This window comes from Pelodiscus sinensis, chromosome 5 (genome assembly GCF_049634645.1).
Source record: "Pelodiscus sinensis isolate JC-2024 chromosome 5, ASM4963464v1, whole genome shotgun sequence".
In the NCBI taxonomy this organism is placed as follows: domain Eukaryota; kingdom Metazoa; phylum Chordata; order Testudines; family Trionychidae; genus Pelodiscus; species Pelodiscus sinensis.
This window is the reverse complement of record NC_134715.1, coordinates 71,181,707-71,202,776: the sequence shown is the minus strand read 5'-3', so window position 1 is coordinate 71,202,776 and position 21,070 is coordinate 71,181,707. Positions and strand designations below refer to the sequence as shown.

Below are 21,070 nucleotides of genomic sequence, written 5' to 3'. Positions count from 1 at the left end.
AGAAAACCTGCACAATGACTTCAAAAGATGAGCCCTGGACCTTAAATTCTGAACATGTTAGATACTAAAAATCATGGACTAAATAAAGAACCTGGATTTATCACTTTATTACAACAATCTATAACCCATTCCACACTTCCCCTCACGAGCCTCTCTTTTTTCTGCCTTTCCCCTCTATGACTACAAGGAACTATCAGGCCACCTCACTTGAATGGTCTCTTGAACTGTGAGCTAACTACTCATGGTAAACATCTGTTCAACTCAAATTCCGCTGAGACTCTGAGGGTTCTTAGAGCTGAAAAACAACTCCGTGTAAGCTTTATATGCTCATCTCTCTCACCACCAGAAGTTAGTCCAATAAGAGATATTATCACAACCATGTTGTCTCTAGTATCCTGGGATCAACACAGCTACAACAAGAGTGCACATCTCCATGGACACACTTGAGTTGAATCCATTTAATCAGGAGAGTGTGTCTAGCAACACATTTTCTGATATGGGTCTCTAAACTTTGAAATGTGCATCTGCCCCTGAGCCCAGATTTAACTCCTAAGACAAACCCCACAGCACTTCTGTTTTTCCTGTAACTTAGGGTATATGTCTACCGAGAAATTACAAAAAAAAAATCCACACACACAGCAGGTCTGGGTCTGTTTACTGAGACTAGCAGGGCTCCAGCTCCAACGATGGAAAAATCACTGTGTAAGTTTTCTAGCCTGGGCTGGTCCCTATGAGCATGGAAGGTCTGAGGCTAAGCCTTAACATTTACACTACAATTTTTAGCCCTACAGCCCAAGCCCTGCAGGCCCAAGTAAGCTGACCCACAAAGCCAGCCACACAGAGATTTTATCCCTAAATAGACATACCTTTAGGAAGCACGCAAAGTGAGAGGCAAAGGGTTTTCAATTCTTAGCATGATTAGTATTAGCTGGCAAACACAGTTGTCATGTGGAAGTTGCACTGGCACCAGGGCTCAAACTGTGAGCAAAACTAACAATGGAGTGAACAAAAGTACCTGAGAAAATGGACAGAAATACTTGAACTCTAGAGCTATGTCAACACTGAGGAAACAGACAAAAAGATTCACTACAATAATTCAGCTGAACTAGTGTTAAAACCAATGGGAGCTGGAGCGTAGACAAGGTTTTGGCAGCTAAACAGTTTTTAATCACAATTTTAATTAAATACACTCTAACTGAAACAGTGGTGAAAATGACTCCAACTGCTGGAGACTTGTCCAAGCAATGGTTCCCACTGATTTTAACACTTGTTGAGATGAGCCAGTGACAGAACCAGTGGGAATTCCAGGGGAACTTTTTCCCACTTTAGACAAAACCTAACGCCCATTCCTATAGGAATATGTAAGTCTTTAACCTAAAAGGTCCCAGTCCTGCAAATGAAAGGTCCCTGGAGCCTAGATAAAGCCTAACTTCAGGGATTCATTTTAAAGGATCAGGGCCTACATTTGTAACTCACCTAGATTAGCTTTCAACAGTCTAAGGCTAGATACGTTTTCATTCCATTGACTTGCAATTTTCTCACACTCACTCTGCTCAACCTTGTTTTAGTTAAGAATCTATGTACTCTTAAATTGTTTTGAGAACATTCATTCAGACCTGTCACAAAGGGCAAGACTACGCACGCTGAGGAAGGTTTGCAGCTTTAAATCAATGATCTAGTCCCATGATGTATTGTGAATGAACTGCATGGGAAAAGCTTGACAGCAGAATCTGAGGTACTAAAGAAACTGAATATGATGAAGAAAATATGTTGCAATGTAAACTATGTAGAGCCCACAGGGATTTTTGTAGGAATTTTAGCAAGCAAAATGCAAGCTGTCTGTAATATGCTTATTAATTTATTTTATAATGGGCTGGCATGGTAATATCACAGTAGCCCACATGATTCAAGACAGTGGGTCAGAATTTGAAAATTACATTTATTCTAGTCAAGAAAGGATATGAGTTGAAGAGATCGCATGCTTGCCTTTTGGTGAATGCAGTGCCGCAACAACTTTCATATCCAACCCATAAGTCATTTTGACAGGACTCCAGAGAGTGCCACACTAACCCCCTAAGGCAGGATGGTCAAACACAGGGGTGGACAATAGTTTTTTTATGGGACTCACTCTAAGAATTTGGAAAGTGGTCAGGGGCCACACACTCATATTAATGGAGGAGGTGCTGGGTCTGGGATGGAGGTTGGGTGCAGAAGGGAGCTTTCAATAAGGGATTGGGGTGCAGGAGAGGGTGTGGGTCCTGGGAAAGAGTTTGGATGAAGGAGGCAGAACCCTTGACTTGGGTTAAGGGACTAGAATGCAGAGGTTTGAGTTGTGACCTTGGGCAAGAGGGTGTTGTGACCTGGGGAAGGGGACTAGGATGTAGGGGAAAGGGGTTGTGCTATAACCTAGGGCAGTGGTTCCCAATGGGCTGCAGACCTCTGGCTGCTGGCCACAGTGGCTCTGGGAACGGGGGCTGGGGTACACCGCTCTTGCCACGGCTGCTGGAAGAGGCATGTCCTAACCCGCCTCTCAGCCAACCGGCAGGTAGGTGTGGGTCTCCTGGCTGTGGAAGAGCACTTCCCTGCACAGCAGGAGGACCCTCCTGCCATGCAGTGAACACTCTTCTGCAACTGGGAGGAGACCCGTCTCCTGCCCGGCGCTGGTTGGCGGAGAGGCAGAGCAGGACATACCTTTCCCAACAGCTGCAATGGGCAGGGAGGCGCTGAGCGGTGTTCCCCAGCCCTCAGTGCCACAGCCACATGGGCAGCAGCGCAGGGCTAAGTGAGGGGGGTGGGGAAAGCACTGGGGGCTTCAGGGGTGGGGCTAGTGCTTGGGGGCTCTGGAGGCTGAACTAATAGTAGGGGGGCTATGGGGGTAGAGCTGGCATTGGGGGGCTATGGGGACAGGAAGCTGATACTGGTGTGTCTGGTGGTGTGGGGGGGCCTCTATGGGGTGGGGGGCTGTACTGGGGGCTGTGCTTTTGGTGGACTGGCAATGCTTTATTTGCATAATGAATAGTCAAATATGCAAATAAAATGTTGCTGATGTGCCAAAATGGGTCTGTTGGTCCCCGGAATCAAAAAGGTTGGGAACCACTGACTTAGGGGAAGAGGGACCGTGACTTGGGGCAGGGGACTGGAATGCAGGAGGTGGTGCAGGGGTTTGGATTGTGACACGGGGCAGGGGTTGGGGTGCAGGATCTGGGAGAGGCAAAAGGGGGCAGAGAGTTTGGGTTGTGACATGCGGCAGAGGGTTTGGGGTGCAAGACCTGGGAGGGGGCATGGGGGCACACTGGGTTCTGAGGGGTAGCAGGGCAAAGGGTTGAGGGGCCAGAATCCGGCTCTGACTGGCAGACTTGCCTGCTTGACTCCTAGCCAGCAGCTCTCTCGAGCAGACCCCTCTGCCTGCCCTACCTCCATACTTGCTGCAGGGGCCATTTGGTTTTTGAACAGCTACAAACCTGAGGGGAAGGTGCTTCTGAAACGGCCTGTTGACAACAGGCAGCTCCCATTGGCCAAAAATCGGCCAACAGGATTGTGCTGGGGACAGGAGCAATGTGTGAAAACTCACAGCTGTTCAAACAGAACCCAGCAGCAGCTTCATTCAGAAGCATGCGGGGTGCCAAGTATACAGGGGGAAAGAGGGGGCGCACCGCCAGATCCGGACCACAGAAGATATTTTACCCAGGTCTGGTCAAACATGACAGTAGGGATCACTGGCATCCGAGATGGAAATAATTAGGGTAAGTGCAGGGGGGAAAAATATGGAGACCTTACAAGCTCCTCCTTACAAATATCTAAACTAGACCAATTGTCTTGTAGACACATGTTTATGTTCTTAATAGCTGCTTACAATACAAGAATATAGAAGGAGTCCCTGGAAATACTTCACGTACTTTAACAACAGGATGGAGACCACTGTCAAAGAGTGCTTCATTTTTTATGATATTTCCAACTCCAGGTAATACTCCCTGATCCAATAACACATCACATAGCATGCGACCTTTTTGTCGCTTTATCTCACTTTCTGCTCGTAAAAAACTAAATTTTGATGAGCATACATCTAAGTCTTCCATCATTCTTATTTTCTGCTTGCTTTCAGCGGCATTCCTGCAAGACAAGACAAAACACAAAATAATCTATATTGCATGTAACTAGACTCCACTTCCACAATGTGTAGTATTTCTGAGTGTAATCGCACATTACACACTGATCAAAAAGCCCCCAGATACTCATGACATGCATAGAAAAACAAGTCTTAACCTTTCTTTTTTTTTTAATATGGTGGTTTAAGTACATATACATAGATTAGGTTAGTGCCAAGCCACATCCATAAGCACACATTCTATCTTTGTTCAGATCAGCTCCAAGAATAATTGCCAGTCTGGCTTTAGAAATTATATTTCCAAATTATTTCCAAAGGAGAGACTCTCAATTGTAACTAAATATAGGGGAAGATGGCCCAATGGGCAGGGAACTAGTCTGGGACCTGGTTTCCATCCCTCTCTCCACCATAAACTTCTCGTGTGGCAAGTCCCTCTGAGCAAGATTCATCAAGATACTGGAAAGCTAATCCCCAGATTTAGACACTCTAATCCCATTTTTATGCACCACTACAATTCACAAAACTCTCTGGGTTCCAACCTAACTCTATAGAAACCTGAACTTGTTTGGCACCTAAACTTTTGCAGAAAAAGTTCACTAGGGACGCGTCTATACAGCAGGGCTTAACTCAAAATAAAATATGCAAACTGAGCTACGTCAATTGCGCAGCTTATTTTGAAACTGCTTATTTCAAGTTTTGGTGCTGTCTACAGAGCACTCATTTTGAAACAGAGCACTCTTCCTCTGACTTCCCTTACTCCTCGTACAATGTGGGTTACAGGAGTCAGAGTATGAGTCCTCCAACTTGACAGTATTTCGACATTATGTCAAAATAACTGCCGGCTGTGTAGATGTGGACTATGCTATTTCGAAATAACAGTAGTTATTTTGAAATAATGTTGCTGTGTACACATAGCCTAGATGCCTAAGCTTTTGTCTCTGAGTAGGCAAATGGGCCTCCTGATGCGTATCTCCTGCCTAACCGCCAAATGATTCATGAACCAGGGGAAGACAGTTGTTCATCTACCTGACATGTAGCCCCTAATCTAGTGGACATGTTCAAGACCACCTAACGCTTTACAAAATTTATGGGAGTGGGGATTGAGACAGGAGTAACTCCCTCTCAATTTTTTGGGATGTGGGAGACACCAATTCAAGTCCCTATTCTGCCCAAAGATTTGACTGGGGGGTCTGCCGGAGAGTGCCCTAAACACTGTGTGATGGAATATTCTGAGATGGGGGTCCCTTAGTCTCTTCCACTGAAACTGTTCCATTGTGGATAAATCATACAAGTATCACTGGAGTAGGAGAACTGGATCCTGGCTCTCATTTCCTAAGTGAGTGCCCTAACCAATAGGCAACACAGTCACTCAATTTCCAATTGTCTAATCCAATCAACAGTTATTCATCCACAATTGGAACAGCACCTACAAGCAAGACTGAGTGAGACAGACACCAAAATATCCCACAGTGGAGTGGTTAGGACATTCCCCTGACAGGATTTGAACAGGGGATCTGCCATCTTTATCCTCATTAGGCAAAGGGAAGACTTCAAACAAGGATCTTCCACATCCCAGGTGAGTATAGGCAGTCCCCGGGTTACGTACAAGATAGGGACTGTAGGTTTGTTCTTAAGTTGAATGTAAGTCGGAACTGGTACATATTGTACCCCAGGTGTCCCCGATTCAGCCGCTGCTGAAACTGACCAGCGGCTGACTACAGGAAGCCCGAGGCAAAGCTGCTTTGCCCCGGGCTTCCTGGAATCAGCCGCTGATCAGTTTCAGCAGCAGCTGACTTGCTACCAACCCGGCAGCGCCCCAGCTGCTCTGTCCCAGGCGTCCAGATTCAGCCGCTGTTGAAACTGACCAGCAGCAGCTGAATAGGACACGCCTGGGGCAGAGCAGCTGGAGTGCTGCTGGGTTGATCTGGTAGCGCCGACCCTTGGCGCGGCGGGACCAACCCAGCAGCACCCCAGCTTCTCTGCCCCAGGTGTCCCCAAGTCAGCCGCTGCTGAAACTGACCAGCGGCTGACTACAGGAAGCCCGAGGCAGAGCTGCTCTGCCCCGGGCTTCCTGGAATCAGCCACTGATCAGTTTCAACAGCGGCTGAATCTGGATGCCTGGGACAGAGCAACTGGGGCGGACGCAGCTAGCTGCGCCCCCCGCCGCCCCCAGCAGACCAGGGAGACGCGGAGCGGCTTTTCTCGCCGCGGAGGATACGGGCGGCGGGACCGCCCAGACGCGCCGTGGTCCCGCCGCCCGCATCCTCCGTGGCTTTTGTAGAATAATTCAGCTCCCAGTGCTGTAACTCCCAAGGTGTCCACACTGGCTAAGCACTTAGTGCGCACTAACTCAGTAGTTGCTGCGCCCTAGGTTAGTCACCTTGCTGAGAAACGCAGACCTTGCTGCACTCTGGATACAGCACTGGGGGGGGCCAGTGTGGGCACTTGAAAGGATTGCTGCATCCTGACTGGCCTCCCAAAATTGCCCACAATCCCTCAACTCCCATCTCCTTTTTGTTTGTGAAACTCATCTGTCTGCCCTGCAGACATGCACATATCCCCTTTCAGAGCTCCATTTCAGACAGCCTGCATGCTGTGCTGATTTGCTCTGGGACACACAGCAAACCATTCAGATGAAATTCTCTCACTGTTGAACACAGAAGTATGTGTCTTTATGAGTGAGAGTTAAGAAAGAGAGAGACAGACTGTGCAAAGAGTCCGGGAGAGAGGTGGGGTGGAGCAGGCAGAGGCTGAGATGTTGGGGTTTCCCTCTCCTCATTCCTCAGGAGAGGAGGTTTTCCGCTGCTGTCTGAACTTACAAGACAGCATGCTGATATCCCCAAAACACACAGTATCCTCCTTGCCCCTCATACAAACACACACACTCACTCACAATCTTCCCTTTTCCCCTGACTTCTGTGGAAAAGCAGCTGTCCGTTAGCATAATCACAGAGCAATGAAACTGGGAAACCTGCATCATAGGACACAGCTCCATGTGGCACTGCAAACCCTTTCCAAGACACCCTGTGGCCAGTTACACAGTAGGATAGCTACCACAATGCACTGCTATCTCTGGCATGGCAAGAGCTGCTAATGTGGACACGCTCCACTACCACAAGGAGTACAGGGTAGCCACACAACAGCAGTTTCCCTGCAGCGCTCTATGAGAATCGCTCTAGCTACCAGCACTTTACATCTGCCAGTGTAAATGTGGCCTCAGTGTTCCCATATGTGGAATGGGGATATTAGTCTGCTCATCACAGAGGTGTTGTAAGGATCAATGAAAGACTGAGTTTCTGTGCTTAAATACTATGTGGACACGGTTCACATATGAATGATACATTAGATATCTGCATTAGGGAAATTTGCCTGAAATTTGTAATGGAGACATGTAGCTCCAGTGCAAAAATTGAAAAGTACAATTTCTTTCATTAACAGATCTTCAAAAATAGTTTTGGGATACAGAGAAACCAACAGATTAATGTCTTTCATGACATACATCAGATTTCAATGAACAACATTCTTATGCATAAAGACATTTGTATGCATCATTTAAAAACTGCCTGTGTGATTCCAAATGCCAATATTCCTGTATGATGAAAACCTTGTTATATTTATAAAAAGAACACAGACTGAACACCGAAGAAATGCTGTAATTTTTACTTTACCTAAGCTCTACTGTTGCATCAAAGAAACAAACCATATCATCAGTAAAATGTATTTCCAGAACTGGTGGTACTCCATTTCGATCTTTGTTTGCCGTTGGATTAATACACATGGAACCATTCATGCCAAAGTGAACCCTAGGTGAGAAATACATTTCTGAAAAAAAAAACCCATGTATCTTCACAACACTCCTAGGCATCTTAATAGGCTATTTTCTAGCTTGGCAATTAAATTTGCTAAGTATATATAATAATCCTTATCAATAGGAACAACAGGGTAACATGAAGTTCTTGTTACTCAACTTCTCATTCCTCCCACAAATAATGGTATTTAGTAGCAACTAAGAAGCACTTAAGTATACAGTGACCATCATAATCAAAGTTGCCATTGAGTTAAAGATTTACATTTGAAACACTTTTGTGCCGTTATAATACAGAGCAGCATCCTTGGAGTTTCTTCACCTGTAACGTTGCCCTCCTAGATCCCCTGCCAGTGTCCTCCATGGAAGTTCATGTAAACCCAGGGACAATTGGGGGGGGGGGGGGGGGGGGGGGAGAAATACACATTTTCTTTCTTGCTGACTCATTTTAAAATTAAGACTCACTAAAACAAGAACGGTGTTCTTCTCAAAGAATATTCTATCATCAGCTTTTCTTTGGCCAAGTCACAATGATCTAACATAGGAGACAAAACTTCCAGTTGTTTCACTACCACCTTTTTTTTCCATCGTGGTATTGAGTTCCTTCCAGGTGTCATCAAACAATATGACTAGCATCTGTCCTGTGTGGCAGATAGGTCTTTTCCCCACCTCTATCCAGTGCAAAGATTGTGCAGATTTTTAAAATTCTTAAAAATTATTTAAACAGAAGTGCTCACATTTATTAGTTCAGGTGAGGCTGAAGATGCAAAAAACACAAAAGTGATGATATTTGAGGTGCTCTGATTTCTCTACTGATGAGCTTTGAGGCAACATGCCAAAGGAGTGTAGTTGAGCCACTTCCCTCCTACACCTTTCCCCACACTTCTGCCTCTGTATCAGAGGAAGCAGCATGGGGGCGGGAGTGGACGGCCAGGAGCCGGTACGTGCAGAGTTGGCTTGCACCTGTACCCCCATGCTGCTTCCTTCAATAGAGCTTAAAAAGCTTAAAACTCCCTGCAAGCACTGGCTCCCATGGAGACACATGCCCCCCACACTGCTGCTTCTGATACAGAGGCAGCAGTGTTGGGCAGAGTGGGGGTGGGGGGAACAGAAAGAGTCAGGTGGGAGCCGGTGCTTGCACAGAGCCAGCTTCCATCTCTCCTCCTGTGTGTAAACTGCAACCACTGAAATTTTCAGTGGTGACAAGTTTACAAAAATAAACACATATTAACATCCCAAATACACCCTACATCCTCAATAGGAAATCTTATTTCTATGCTTTTCTTTTAAAATACTTTCTATCACAGAGAGGTTAATTATTTTATGGTTTAGAAGTTGAATACTAGACCAAAAGGGGGAAAAATAAGGCCTGGCACATGACAGAACACAAAGACAACATTTGAAATATCAATTTGTTTTTAATCTCTCCTCTATAATGCCACACATTTGTTTATTCTTACTTTTAAATAAAAATACTAGAAGGATGGTTTCTTTGAAAAAATGTATGGTTAACTTTAAGATTACAATGTCAATTAGAAAATAGTAACAAAGTTTACATTGTTAGGTAATTTATTATAAATCCAAAAGACAACCTTTATTGTAAACTGAATCTTGAAGTATATTGTGCCTTTCAGAAGCTTTTCCTTATTCAGTTAAGTTAATAAATACAGCTATTTTGACAGTAGCTGTTACTTCTATACACTTCCAGGTCTCTGTTGCCACATTATAGCATTGCACAAGGTTAAGCAGTATGGGGGAGAGGACAGGGGTTAAACATAAACTTTAAATCCTGTTGTGCGTTATCATAAATGCATTTGACATTTCCTAAAAGTTCTTGACAAGAAAAAAATAATGTGTATGGTAGTAATTAATAGTCTCACTTATGGAGGTCCAGTGTCCTGTTTAAAAGTGCACTACAGTCAGAAAACTAGCTGTCATAACTACTTCTCAGTTTACAAATACACTAGTAGAATATCTCAAATCACTTCCAAGAATAAATTCCTTTTATATTAAAAGCCTTAAGAACTTTACAAATTCCATTCCAGTGTGCCTCATTATCCCTGATGTGCTGAAACAATGAAAAATAGCATTCTTGTCATTTTAATTAAGGGGAAAGTGGGGACGTAAGCTACTTTAATTGAAATCTTGGTTCTGCTGTCTGATGACAGCTAGCATTAAAAAGCAGATTTTTTTAAAGAGAGAAAAAAGAGCTGTTGTAACTGTTCAGCTGCATAAGACATTGAGCAGAAGTTTTTGTGCGTGGGCGGGGGAGGAGGGCTGGGGTTTTTTTGTTTGTTTGTTTAAGAGCAAAGCTCTCATTATTTCCTGGAAAATAGTTGCTCTGTAACAAGACCATTGTTACAGGTTGAACCTCCCAAAGCCAGAACTCTCTCATCTGGCGACATCCATGATTTGGCAGGACCATAGATGTTCCTGAACAAGCGAGCCAGTGGGACTGTGGTAGCCAACAACCCACCTAGGGCCAGAGCAGCCCTTGCATGCTGGCCCAATTAGGGCTATATGCCAGCAGCCTGGCAATGGGGACAGAGCCACAGCAGCCTGGCTGGCAGTAAGGCCAGGGCTCTGCAGCCCAGCAGGGGAAGCTGAGGCTGTGGCAGCCACAACCCAACTGAGGCCAGGGCAGGCCAGCAGCCTAACTGGGGCTCTATGACGACTGGCAGCAGGGCTGGTGCTGCTGTGGCAATCCAGTTGAGACCAGGGCAGCTCAACCAGAGCTACATGTCACCCAGCAGTGGGGCTGGTGCCACAGCAGCAGAGCCAGGGCTGCATGCTGCTGTGTTAGCAATAGGGTTGGGGCAGCCATTCTGAAAGCAGATTCAGGGCCGAAGGAGCTGGCAGAAGGCTAAGAGGGCAATGGCAGGGGACCTTCTCTAGTATGGAAAATTCCCTCACCTGGGACCGCTCAGGTCCCAAGGGTGCTGAACCATGGAGGTCCAATCTGTATAGGAACAAGAAAAAAAGTTGGTAAAATTTTATTACAAAGGTGCATTAAGGTCCTGGATATAACTCCTAATGAAATTAGTGGGAATCTTTCCACTGCTTTTAATGACATTTTATTTGGGCTCCACAAATTAGAATCCTTTCTACATGGAATGTGTCTAAGTTTTGCCTTTCTAAATATATATATGTGTGTGGTGTGTGTGTACACACACACACACACACACACACACACACACACACACACTTACTTTAACAAAATCCTTGATGATTTCCTGGTGGAATTATTCAGCTGCAGTCCAATGGTACATTTATAGCTATTCTGAAGAAAACAGACCGTCAGAACATCCTTTGAAGGGTGCTCTCACGACTGAAGGAAATGACAGTTTAGAGCAAATTAGTCTTTAGTCACTGATTAGCAGAGTTTGCAGATGAATTTTTTTACAGAATTCTACCCCACTCACTTCTTCAGGTTTTAAATGATTCATTTATTTCTTAGTTTTAAGAGATACTACCACCATAAACACAAAAATATCTCGTGGTAATCCTCAAAAATCAACTAAGAGGAAACACAAAAATCAGAGAGTGTATCATACTGTCCCATTTATCAGTGATAGGTGGATCACAAATTCAGAAAAAGTAGATTTCTTTCAAGTGCTAATTTGTATCCAAGTTGTACCTCATTCATCTAGGAGTCATTCAATCAGCACAGAGGATTTCATGGCCAGATCTTCCTTCCCTGATGTGATGCTAGCCAGGGACACAGAAATAAACCTACAGTGTCTGGCTTTTGGCCAAGGAGGAAGTGTTATTTGGGTCCTTTTCCAGGTCCTCGCTTGTATTAGAGTTGTACAAAAAGTCCAGTTTTAAGAGAACAATTTTAAGGTAATTTTTCCCTGGTAATAAAGAATTGCTGCCTTCTAGCTTCAGGATGAATTTCATAGGGGCAATTTATAAAGGCATTTCAGAGCAGTCAGTGATGTGACTGAGTGGACCAATTTTTTTTTCTTCCCTAAGCAAGGATTTCAATTTCCAGTGTTAGAAATCATTTATTTTTCAAAACAGGATTCAAAAGTAACAGATGGAGTTAAATGAAAGATCCATACACTTTTAATTGTTGTTCTACTTAAAGCTCTGATGACATACTTTCAATTACTAATTTTAAAAGGCAGCTTAATAATTAAGATTACTGAAAATCCTTCAGTGCCATAGAATTATATTCTAATACTATGAGGGCACGTTTCTCTCTTTTTTAATGATACAATGAAAATAACTTTTGCAAAATTATACTTTTGACATAGAAAAAATAGTTAATGCATATTTCATATTCATGTTAAATATCTGAGAACACTACATGTCTATACTGTATTACACTGACCATACAAATTAGGTTTTCTGTTTGTTTCTCAAATGAGTCAGCCCAAACATTTTAGCGTAAGTTAGATAAATTTCACTTTCATTGTAGTAGCCATTAGCAATCCATATACTGCATGATAGATTGGAAACAGGTAGAACTAGAAGTAGAAGCTATCCATCGAGAGCATGAACCCAAGTTTCAAAGGTGATGTATTTGAACAGAAAACATTGGGAGTAATCTATATAAAGTATTTTTAGACTTTTCAGTAAAATGGTTTGCTCCTAATCAATTAAGTTTAGAAAATTGTAATAAATGTCCTGTTAATGCTACCAGTTTTAGAAGTTGGACTTTTGTGCTGTGAAGTCAGTGAAATGAACTTTTTAAATGGGAGGATTCATTCTGTTTACCATCCTATGGGAATATGATACTGTATTTGGTTGTTACACACAAAAAGAATAAAAATGCAAAATCAAGCACTCAACATTTCAGAAGTACCAGAATTAACAATAGTGATAGACCACCACAGGACATACCACACTAATACCAACCCCGGTACCTTCCCTTGCAACAAACCCTGTTGCCAGCTTTGTCCACATATTCATTCTGCTGATACCATTATTGGACCTAACCAAGTGAGTTATAAGATCAAGAACACATATTCCTGCGCATCCAGAAATATAATCTACGCTATCATGTGCCGAAAGTGTCCGTCTGCTATGTACATTGGACAAACATCTCAGACACTTCGCCAAAGGATTAATGCCCACAAAACAGATATCAGACAAGATCACAAAGAGAAAACAGTTTCTTGCCACTTTAACCAGAAAGGACACTCTCTAAATGACTTAGCCACCTGCATTCTGCTACAAAGACCTTTTACATCTGCACTTGAAAGGGAATCCTCTGAACTGTCATTCATGTTAAAATTCGACACTTACCAACAAGGACTTAACAAGTCTTTGAACTTTCTCACCCATTACCAAGACAGTTTCCCCAATTATCACCTGTAATACCATTAACTCACAAACATCCCACTCTCCCTACCTTTAATATCAGCAATTCACAGACACTTACCTTCCTTCCTCCCCCTTCCCACCCCCCCCCCCCCCCCGCATCCCCCTTCTGTTCTGCAATGTGATTTGTCCTTTTCATATTTGTTCATTTTTTTAAATTGTATCCTTTGGTATATATGGTTGTGACTACTTTCTTCCACTATTTGATCTGAGGAAGTGGGTCTGGCCCACGAAAGCTCATCATCTAATAAACCATCTTGTTAGTCTTTAAAGTGCTACATTGTCCTGCATTTTGCTCCAGAATTAACAATGACTTTGCAAGCTTGATTTGACCTCTTTATGCATTTGTAACATCACCCAGGATTGCCTAACATTAAATAGAAAGTCTGGAGCAAAGCACCTGCCAACTCTCAAGACTGTCACAAGAAAATGTTCTCTCTTGTCATATTACCCTCCTCCTCATTCACTGTCCAGTTTGTATGGACAACCTAAATTCTGTCATTTATTTCCTAATTGTTTAGTGCTTTACTCTGTCACCTTAATATTCTTCTAATGTTTTGTATGTCATTTTCTAGGTGTTTTTAAGCACATTGAACCCATAGAAATTCATCACATCGAGCTACACCCCACCCCAGGATGAGTGATCAGTATGGGTGGAATTGGGTGGAACTCAAGACCTTTAGATCCACAGCACTCTGTATAGGCATTCCTTGTGATTTTTGGGTTGGCAATACTGCTCTTTGATTGATGAATTTAGAGAGGACTCTCCCTTCAGTTTCTCTTTCCACCCTCCTTTTTTGTCACAGATCATCAGAGAATCAGAGAGACAATGGAGAGTAGGGTGAGTCCATGACTATGGTTAATGACTGGTCAGGGTGACTAACTATTATCAGCCAGTGGTCTGAATGAGCTATCTACTGCCATCTGTTAATCAACAGCACTTTGCCACAGAGATCATCAGTAGACACACTTGCTCTATCAAGGTGCTCAATTTTGGCTCTTTTGACCAAATTCACTTAAGAATTCATTCACATGAGGTAAAAGAGAACTGGGAGCAAAAGCATACTGTTGCCTTATATGTGGACCAGCACTACAGGTACGTCTAGACTACATGCCTCTGGCGACAGAGGCATGTAGCTTAGACTACCAGGCATAGGAAAATGAAGCGGCGATTTAAATAATCGCCGCTTCATTTAAATTTACATGGCTGCCGCGCTGAGCCAATCAGCTGTTTGTCGGCTCAGCGCGGTAGTCTGGACGCACGGGGGTCGACATTAAAGGCATTTGTCGACCTCCCAGGTATGCCTCCTGGGATGAGGCATACCTGGGAGGTTGACAAATGCCTTTGATGTCGACCATGGAACGATCTGCAACACTTCCCACTGCTCACATTGATCATGAACGGTGATTTACGGCCAACCAGAACTGCAATCCTCCAATACATGTGGGGGTGCAGATAAACATAGTGGCAGCAGCACGCCAGGAACTAATCCTGTGGGCTGCCTTTTTTTTATTGCCTACCCCTGATCTGGACCATCCCTAGCAGCTGTTTATCTAACCTTCTCTTAAATATCTCCAATGGTGGAGATTCCACAGCCTCCCTAGGCAATTTATGCCAGTGCTTAATCACCCTGACAGTTAGGAAGTTTTTCCTAATGATCAACCTAACTGTCCTTTGCTGTAATTTAAGCCCATTGCTTTTTGCTCTATCCTCGACGATCAAGGAGAATAACTTTTATTCCTTCTCCTTATGATAACCTTTTAGGAACTTTAGGATCCTTGTTATGTCCCTCTCAGTCTTCTCTTTTCCAGACTATACAAATCCATTTCTTTCAGTCTTCCCCTATGGGTCATTTTCTAGACCTTTAATAATTTCCATTGATTGTCTCTGGACCCTTTCCAATTTGTCTGCATCTTTCCTGAAATGTGGTGCCCAGAACTTGACACAGTATTCTAGTTGATGCCTACTCAGCACAGAACAGAACAGAAGAATTTCATGTCTTGCTTACAACCCTCCTGTTAATACATCCCAGAATGATGTTTGACTTCTCTTTCTTTTTTTTTTTTCTGCACTAGTGTCATATTATGGACTCCTATTTAGCTTGTGAGCCACTGATCCCTCGATCCCTTCCTGCAGTACTCCATTCTAGACAGACTTTGTATGTGAGAGGTTTATTATTCCTTCCTACGTGGAGTACTTTGTATTTGTCCTTAGGCTGAAATTCAGCCTATTTACCTAAAACCATTTCCAAATCACTTACAATCCCTCCTAGCGCTCTATCTTTATCAATGATTTAGATAATGACATGTTGAACAGAACTGTTCCCAAAACTAATCCCTGCAGAACCCCACTTGTTATGCCCTTCCAGCATGATTGTAAACCACTGATAACTACTTTCTGGAAACAGTCATCAAACTAGTTATGCACCTACCTTATAGTAACCCTGTCTAGATTGTATTTCCCTAGTTTATTTATAACAATGACTGAATTGTTTTAAACTTTACAGAAAACAAACATCAGTCTAAGACAGTCACCTAGAATGGACACTTTCAGCCCAAACAGTTAAACTTTGGCACAGCTATAAGCAACTGAAAACAGGGACTTGTAATGAAAGTTCTAGGCAACTGTAATTATAGGCAGAACTGACAGCAGTGCCTAGAACACACTGCAGTTTCATTAAGTGCATTTTATTTAGAAATATCTAAAACAATTCAGGAAATAAAATGGCACTCACCCTCTGCTTTCAAGTGAATAAAGCAGTAGGTTGTGATGTTACCATTTCCAACTCCTTTTATAAAGGAAAAGCAGAATCACGTTGTTATTTGTGTAGTATATCTGGTGTCTAGATACAGATTGCATAGAGAAACTTCTCTGCAATATTAATTAACTTTCAAATAACTGAAAATGATAGTACTGAGAATAAAAAAAACCCTCTGAAAATCTACATGGTTAGAATGTATATATAGGAAATACTGTACTTTCTCTTACCTCAATGCTTTCTGTCCAAAATACATAAAAAGCTCCTTCCCCAAAGTTTCAACACCAGTGTACACACATCCTTTCAGCAATCTCAGGAAATCCTGACAGGAGGCATTATTCCCAGTCACAGCAGTCTGAAAATAAATTCACACACACATGAACATGTTTAGGAAAGAAACAGTGCATAGACTGTTGCAAGGGTACAAGTGCTGCTTATTTACTTTTTTATTATTATTAAAACAAGTCCACGATGATATGTGAGTCGATTCATTTGCCAAGCTCTGGAAACCCTCTCCCTCAGAAGTCTCTCTACTTCTCCGAACAAAATTATGAGTAATTGACAGGACCAAAACTGTTGTTTCTCAGTCTCTACTTTTTCTTTTTAAATAGCTTTGTGAAATAAGTTAAATTAGTTATATATACAAATTACCTTATAATTTAGTATTCCTAACTATAGATAGAAAAGTACCAATTCAAAGTAAAATGCAGGACAATGTAGCACTTTAAAGACTAACAAGATGGTTTATTAGATGATGAGCTTTCGTGGGCCAGACCCACTTCCTCAGATCAAATAGTGGAAGAAAATAGTCACAACCATATATACCAAAGGATACAATTAAAAAAAATGAACACATATGAAAAGGACAAATCACATTTCAGAACAGGAGGGGGATGCGGGGTGGGGGGGGGAGGAAGGTAAGTGTCTGTGAATTGACGATATTAGAGGTGGGGAGAATGGGATGTTTGTGAGTTAATGGTATTAGAGGTGATACAGGCAGTCCCCGGGTTACATACAAGATAGAGACTGTAGGTTTGTTCTTAAGTTGAATTTGTATGTAAGTTGGAACTGGTACATATTGTAGGGGAAACTCTAGCCAAACATTTCTCCAGAGCTCAGTTGTATTCTCCCACACCTCACTTCCCTCAGTCCTTTATTCTCAAGCTGAGGTGTCTGCTGAGAAAAGCCGCTCTGCGTCTCCCTGGTCTGCCGGAGGGAGGTGGGGGGGCGCTAGCTTCGCGTCTCCCTGGTCTGCTGGGGGGAAGCAGCTAGTGCAGGGTTGCCTCACCCCGTTTGTAAGTAGGGATCTGATGTAAGTCGGATCCATGTAACCCGGGAACTGCCTGTAATTGGGAAAGCTATCTTGATAATGTGTAAGATAGTTCAAGTGTTTGTTCAATCCTCTTTGGAGAGTGTCGAATTTTAACATGAATGACAGTTCAGAGGATTCCCTTTCAAGTGCAGATGTAAAAGGTCTTTGTAGCAGAATGCAGGTGGTTAAGTCATTGAGAGAGTGTCCTTTCTGGTTAAAATGGCAAGAAACTGTTTTTTCTTTGTGATCTTGTCTGATATCTGTTTTGTGGGCAAAACTTAAACTTAAACCTGTCCAACACATTATCAATAAACTACAGCCTATACTGGAACAGGATACCATACTCCAAGAGGCTCTGGGAGACAGACCCATAGTCTCCTATAGACAATCACCTAACCTCAAAATGATTCTTACCAACAACCACAGGACATACCACACTAATACCAACCCTGGTACCTTCCCTTGTAACAAACCCCGTTGCCAGCTTTGTCCACATATTTATTCTGCTGATACCATTACTGGACCTAACCAAGTGAGTTATAAGATCAAGAACACATATTCCTGCGCATCCAGAAATATAATCTATGCTATCATGTGCCGAAAGTGTCCGTCTGGTATGTACATTGGACAAACATCTCAGACACTTCACCAAAGGATTAATGCCCACAAAACAGATATCAGACAAGATCACAAAGAAAAAACAGTTTCTTGCCATTTTAACCAGAAAGGACACTCTCTCAATGACTTAACCACCTGCATTCTGCTACAAAGACCTTTTACATCTGCACTTGAAAGGGAATCCTCTGAACTGTCATTCATGTTAAAATTCGACACTCTCCAAAGAGGATTGAACAAACACTTGAACTATCTTACACATTATCAAGATAGCTTTCCCAATTATCACCTCTAACACCATTAACTCACAAACATCCCACTCTCCCCACCTCTAATATCGTCAATTCACAGACACTTACCTTCCTTCCTCCCCCCTCCCCGCATCCCCCTCCTGTTCTGAAATGTGATTTGTCCTTTTCATGTGTGTTCATTTTTTTTTAATTGTATCCTTTGGTATATATGGTTGTAACTATTTTCTTCCACTATTTGATCTGAGGAAGTGGGTCTGGCCCACGAAAGCTCATCATCTAATAAACCATCTTGTTAGTCTTTAAAGTGCTACATTGTCCTGCATTTTGCTTCAGCTACCCCAGACTAACACGGCTACATTTCTATCACAATTCAAAGTAAGTTTGACAGCCCATTATTTATTGTATTCAATATCACTTTTCCTGTTGACAAAGGGAAGGGCGGGGGAGAAAATGTATGAGTCTGTCTAATGTATGAGTCTGTTGCACCAATCCCAAGTGCACTTTAGAAAATATCAATTTAAGCCTTTGGAAATCCCTATATAGACACTTATTTTGGGATAAACAAAGTTTATTATAGTTTATTTTAAGTCAATTAGGAATCAGTTTAAAACAAAATAAGAGTTTCCAATCCACACAACAAAAATTCAATTGATTGTTTCTATAAAGGATTTAAATTAAACCACTTCAACTTCTGTGCTAAAAAAACACCTTAAATTCTTCCCAAAGCAACGGCCTTCATGTCCCACTTAAGTCCTTACATAAGCCATGAAGTCTTCTGGAGACCTCTATACTGGATGATTATGATTCATCCACATGTAGCAACCTAAATGATGTCCTTGTAATGGTCCTCTGCTCAGGTAGAATGAATTTAATCATCTGAGAATATGACCGTCACTGTCTTTTCCCCTTTAATAAATTTATGAGGGCACAATCTATTCAAACTATTTAAATCCTGAAATCAGAAGATTATAAGAATTCATGACATCATGTTTTGCACTACATTCTTTTTAAAGTTGTGTGTAAGAGCACTGCTGTGGAACCTTAATACAGACTTACAGCAAAACATTAGTCTGTGTGGAAGGTTACACATCAAACCAAACAAAAAAAATCGTGACATTCCTGCTGCTTAGAACATAAGGGATACACCAAGTTTCCCACATGTGCAGAAACGAACAAAAAAAAAAAAGGCCCACTCAACAATCAGGAATGGAGTACTGAATCTTCAGAGCTTAACCAGACCTGCTTATGTATATTTAAGCAACTTTTTTCTACAAAAAGGTCCCACAAGGCCCAAAAGCTGTATGCTATTGTATAGTTTTATATTGACAACAAAGGTGGTAAGAATTAGCAGAGATATTACATACTGCATACATGGAAAGCAGATACCCCATTTTTATTTGGTTAAATAATTTGTCTAATTAATAAGTTTAAAACAATAATTCTGGAATTGAAAATTCCTTTTCTGTGGGCTAATGTGTATCATTCGCCCTCTGGGCTTTGTACAGGACACTTCTGAACCCTATGCAATTAAAAAGCAACTAATGCCAGCAACAACTTGATTTTCTTTGTATTGTAGGCTCAAGAACTCAAATGATATTTTAAAAATTACCACCTTTGTAATTAAAACAAGTGACCTGAAAAGATTCCCTTTATTATTTCCTACATGGGTTCACATTTCTCCAGTTCTATCATCTTTTCACCAGATTTGCAATGGCTGATTGATTATGTTGAGGACAAGAATATATTAAGGGTACACTTATTTTGGGGGGAGGGGAGGAAATGTGAAAAAAATCTCAAACAACTGCCAGACACCTCAGCTGTAGTTAACCCTCTACAATGATTTTTGCAGAAGAAAAGTCTGTCAGTTACACTAATGACCTTGCCTGAAGATCAGATTAGTCAGGCACAGTTTATCAACCTCAAAACTACAGCAAACTACAAGAATTTTTACTAGTAAAACTCCTTTGCACTATTTCAAAGCTTAAAAGGAACACCAACTGCATCATTTGTATTGTTGTAAAACTCAGATTTAATTTTAAATAAATTGTGTCACTTCCACTTAATCTGGTTTCCTAACGGTAAAGGAAGAAGGTAACGTTTTCAAAAGTGAGTAACTAGTTTACGAGTGTGAAGTTTATTTTTAAAAGATTTAGGCCAACATTATATTCAGGTATCTAAAGATACAGATAGGCATATAGTGGGATTTAAAAGAAAACACACACATCAAGGAATGTAATTCCCACTGAAATACTTTTCATGAACTATTAGTTAAAAAAAAAAAACCACTAGCTCCCTCTCTGCATCTTTAGGCGCCTGAATTCTTTGTAAAAACTGGCTCTAAGTACCTACATTTCTTTTGAAAATCAGCATGTACTTTTGAAAACTTTACCCTTAATACATTTAGTATACAAGAGGCGAAAGCTAGTCCTTGTATCAGCCTCTTTTAAAGATCAGAGAAATTCTTCTTCTCTGTGCCCCCAAAAACCGGATGGATGCCGTGCGCTATAAAACAATCCTAGTTTTGAGGAGCCACAGAGACTGTTTACATATGGGGTATGAAGTCAGGCTATCAGCACAATAGGGGCGTGGCTTTCTTGCATAAGCGCTCAAGGAGATTGCCCCATCTCTAGCCAGATCTGGGGTATCCTCCACTGCCTGGGGACATCACATCCTGCCTCCTTGCAACAGGGCTCTAGATCTTATAGTTGTGTCACCGCTCCTGACAAAATCCAGAAACTTGTGTAACGCTGTCGACTGCAGGCGTCGTAAAAGGCCCAGCGCTTGGGTTCGTCGCTTAAGAGTCAAGGGAAATGACTGATCAGCGACAGACACTGAAAAGCGCCAGAGCCAAGCACAAGGGCAGCCCTTGTACTTACTCCGGGGGGGGGGGGGGGG

At 42.3% G+C, this 21,070-nt stretch overlaps 1 protein-coding gene across 7 annotated transcripts in view; it reads right to left on the bottom strand.

The window, feature by feature from the left end:
- Positions 1-21,070, bottom strand: part of NEIL3 (nei like DNA glycosylase 3) — a 50,178-nt gene that overhangs the window by 28,343 nt on the left and 765 nt on the right. For 6 of the 7 annotated variants that reach the window (XR_012904250.1, XR_012904249.1, XM_075930241.1 and 3 more), the window contains exons 2-4: positions 16,228-16,352; positions 7,774-7,908; positions 3,897-4,110 (exon numbers count right to left, since the gene is read on the bottom strand). Coding sequence is in view for 5 of the 7 variants with exons in the window: in XM_075930241.1 (XP_075786356.1) it covers positions 3,897-4,110; positions 7,774-7,908; positions 16,228-16,352 (474 nt within the window). In the remaining 2 variants the exon portion in view is untranslated. The remainder of the gene's footprint in view (positions 1-3,896; positions 4,111-7,773; positions 7,909-16,227; positions 16,353-21,070) is intronic. The other variant, XM_075930238.1, reaches the window with a different exon arrangement.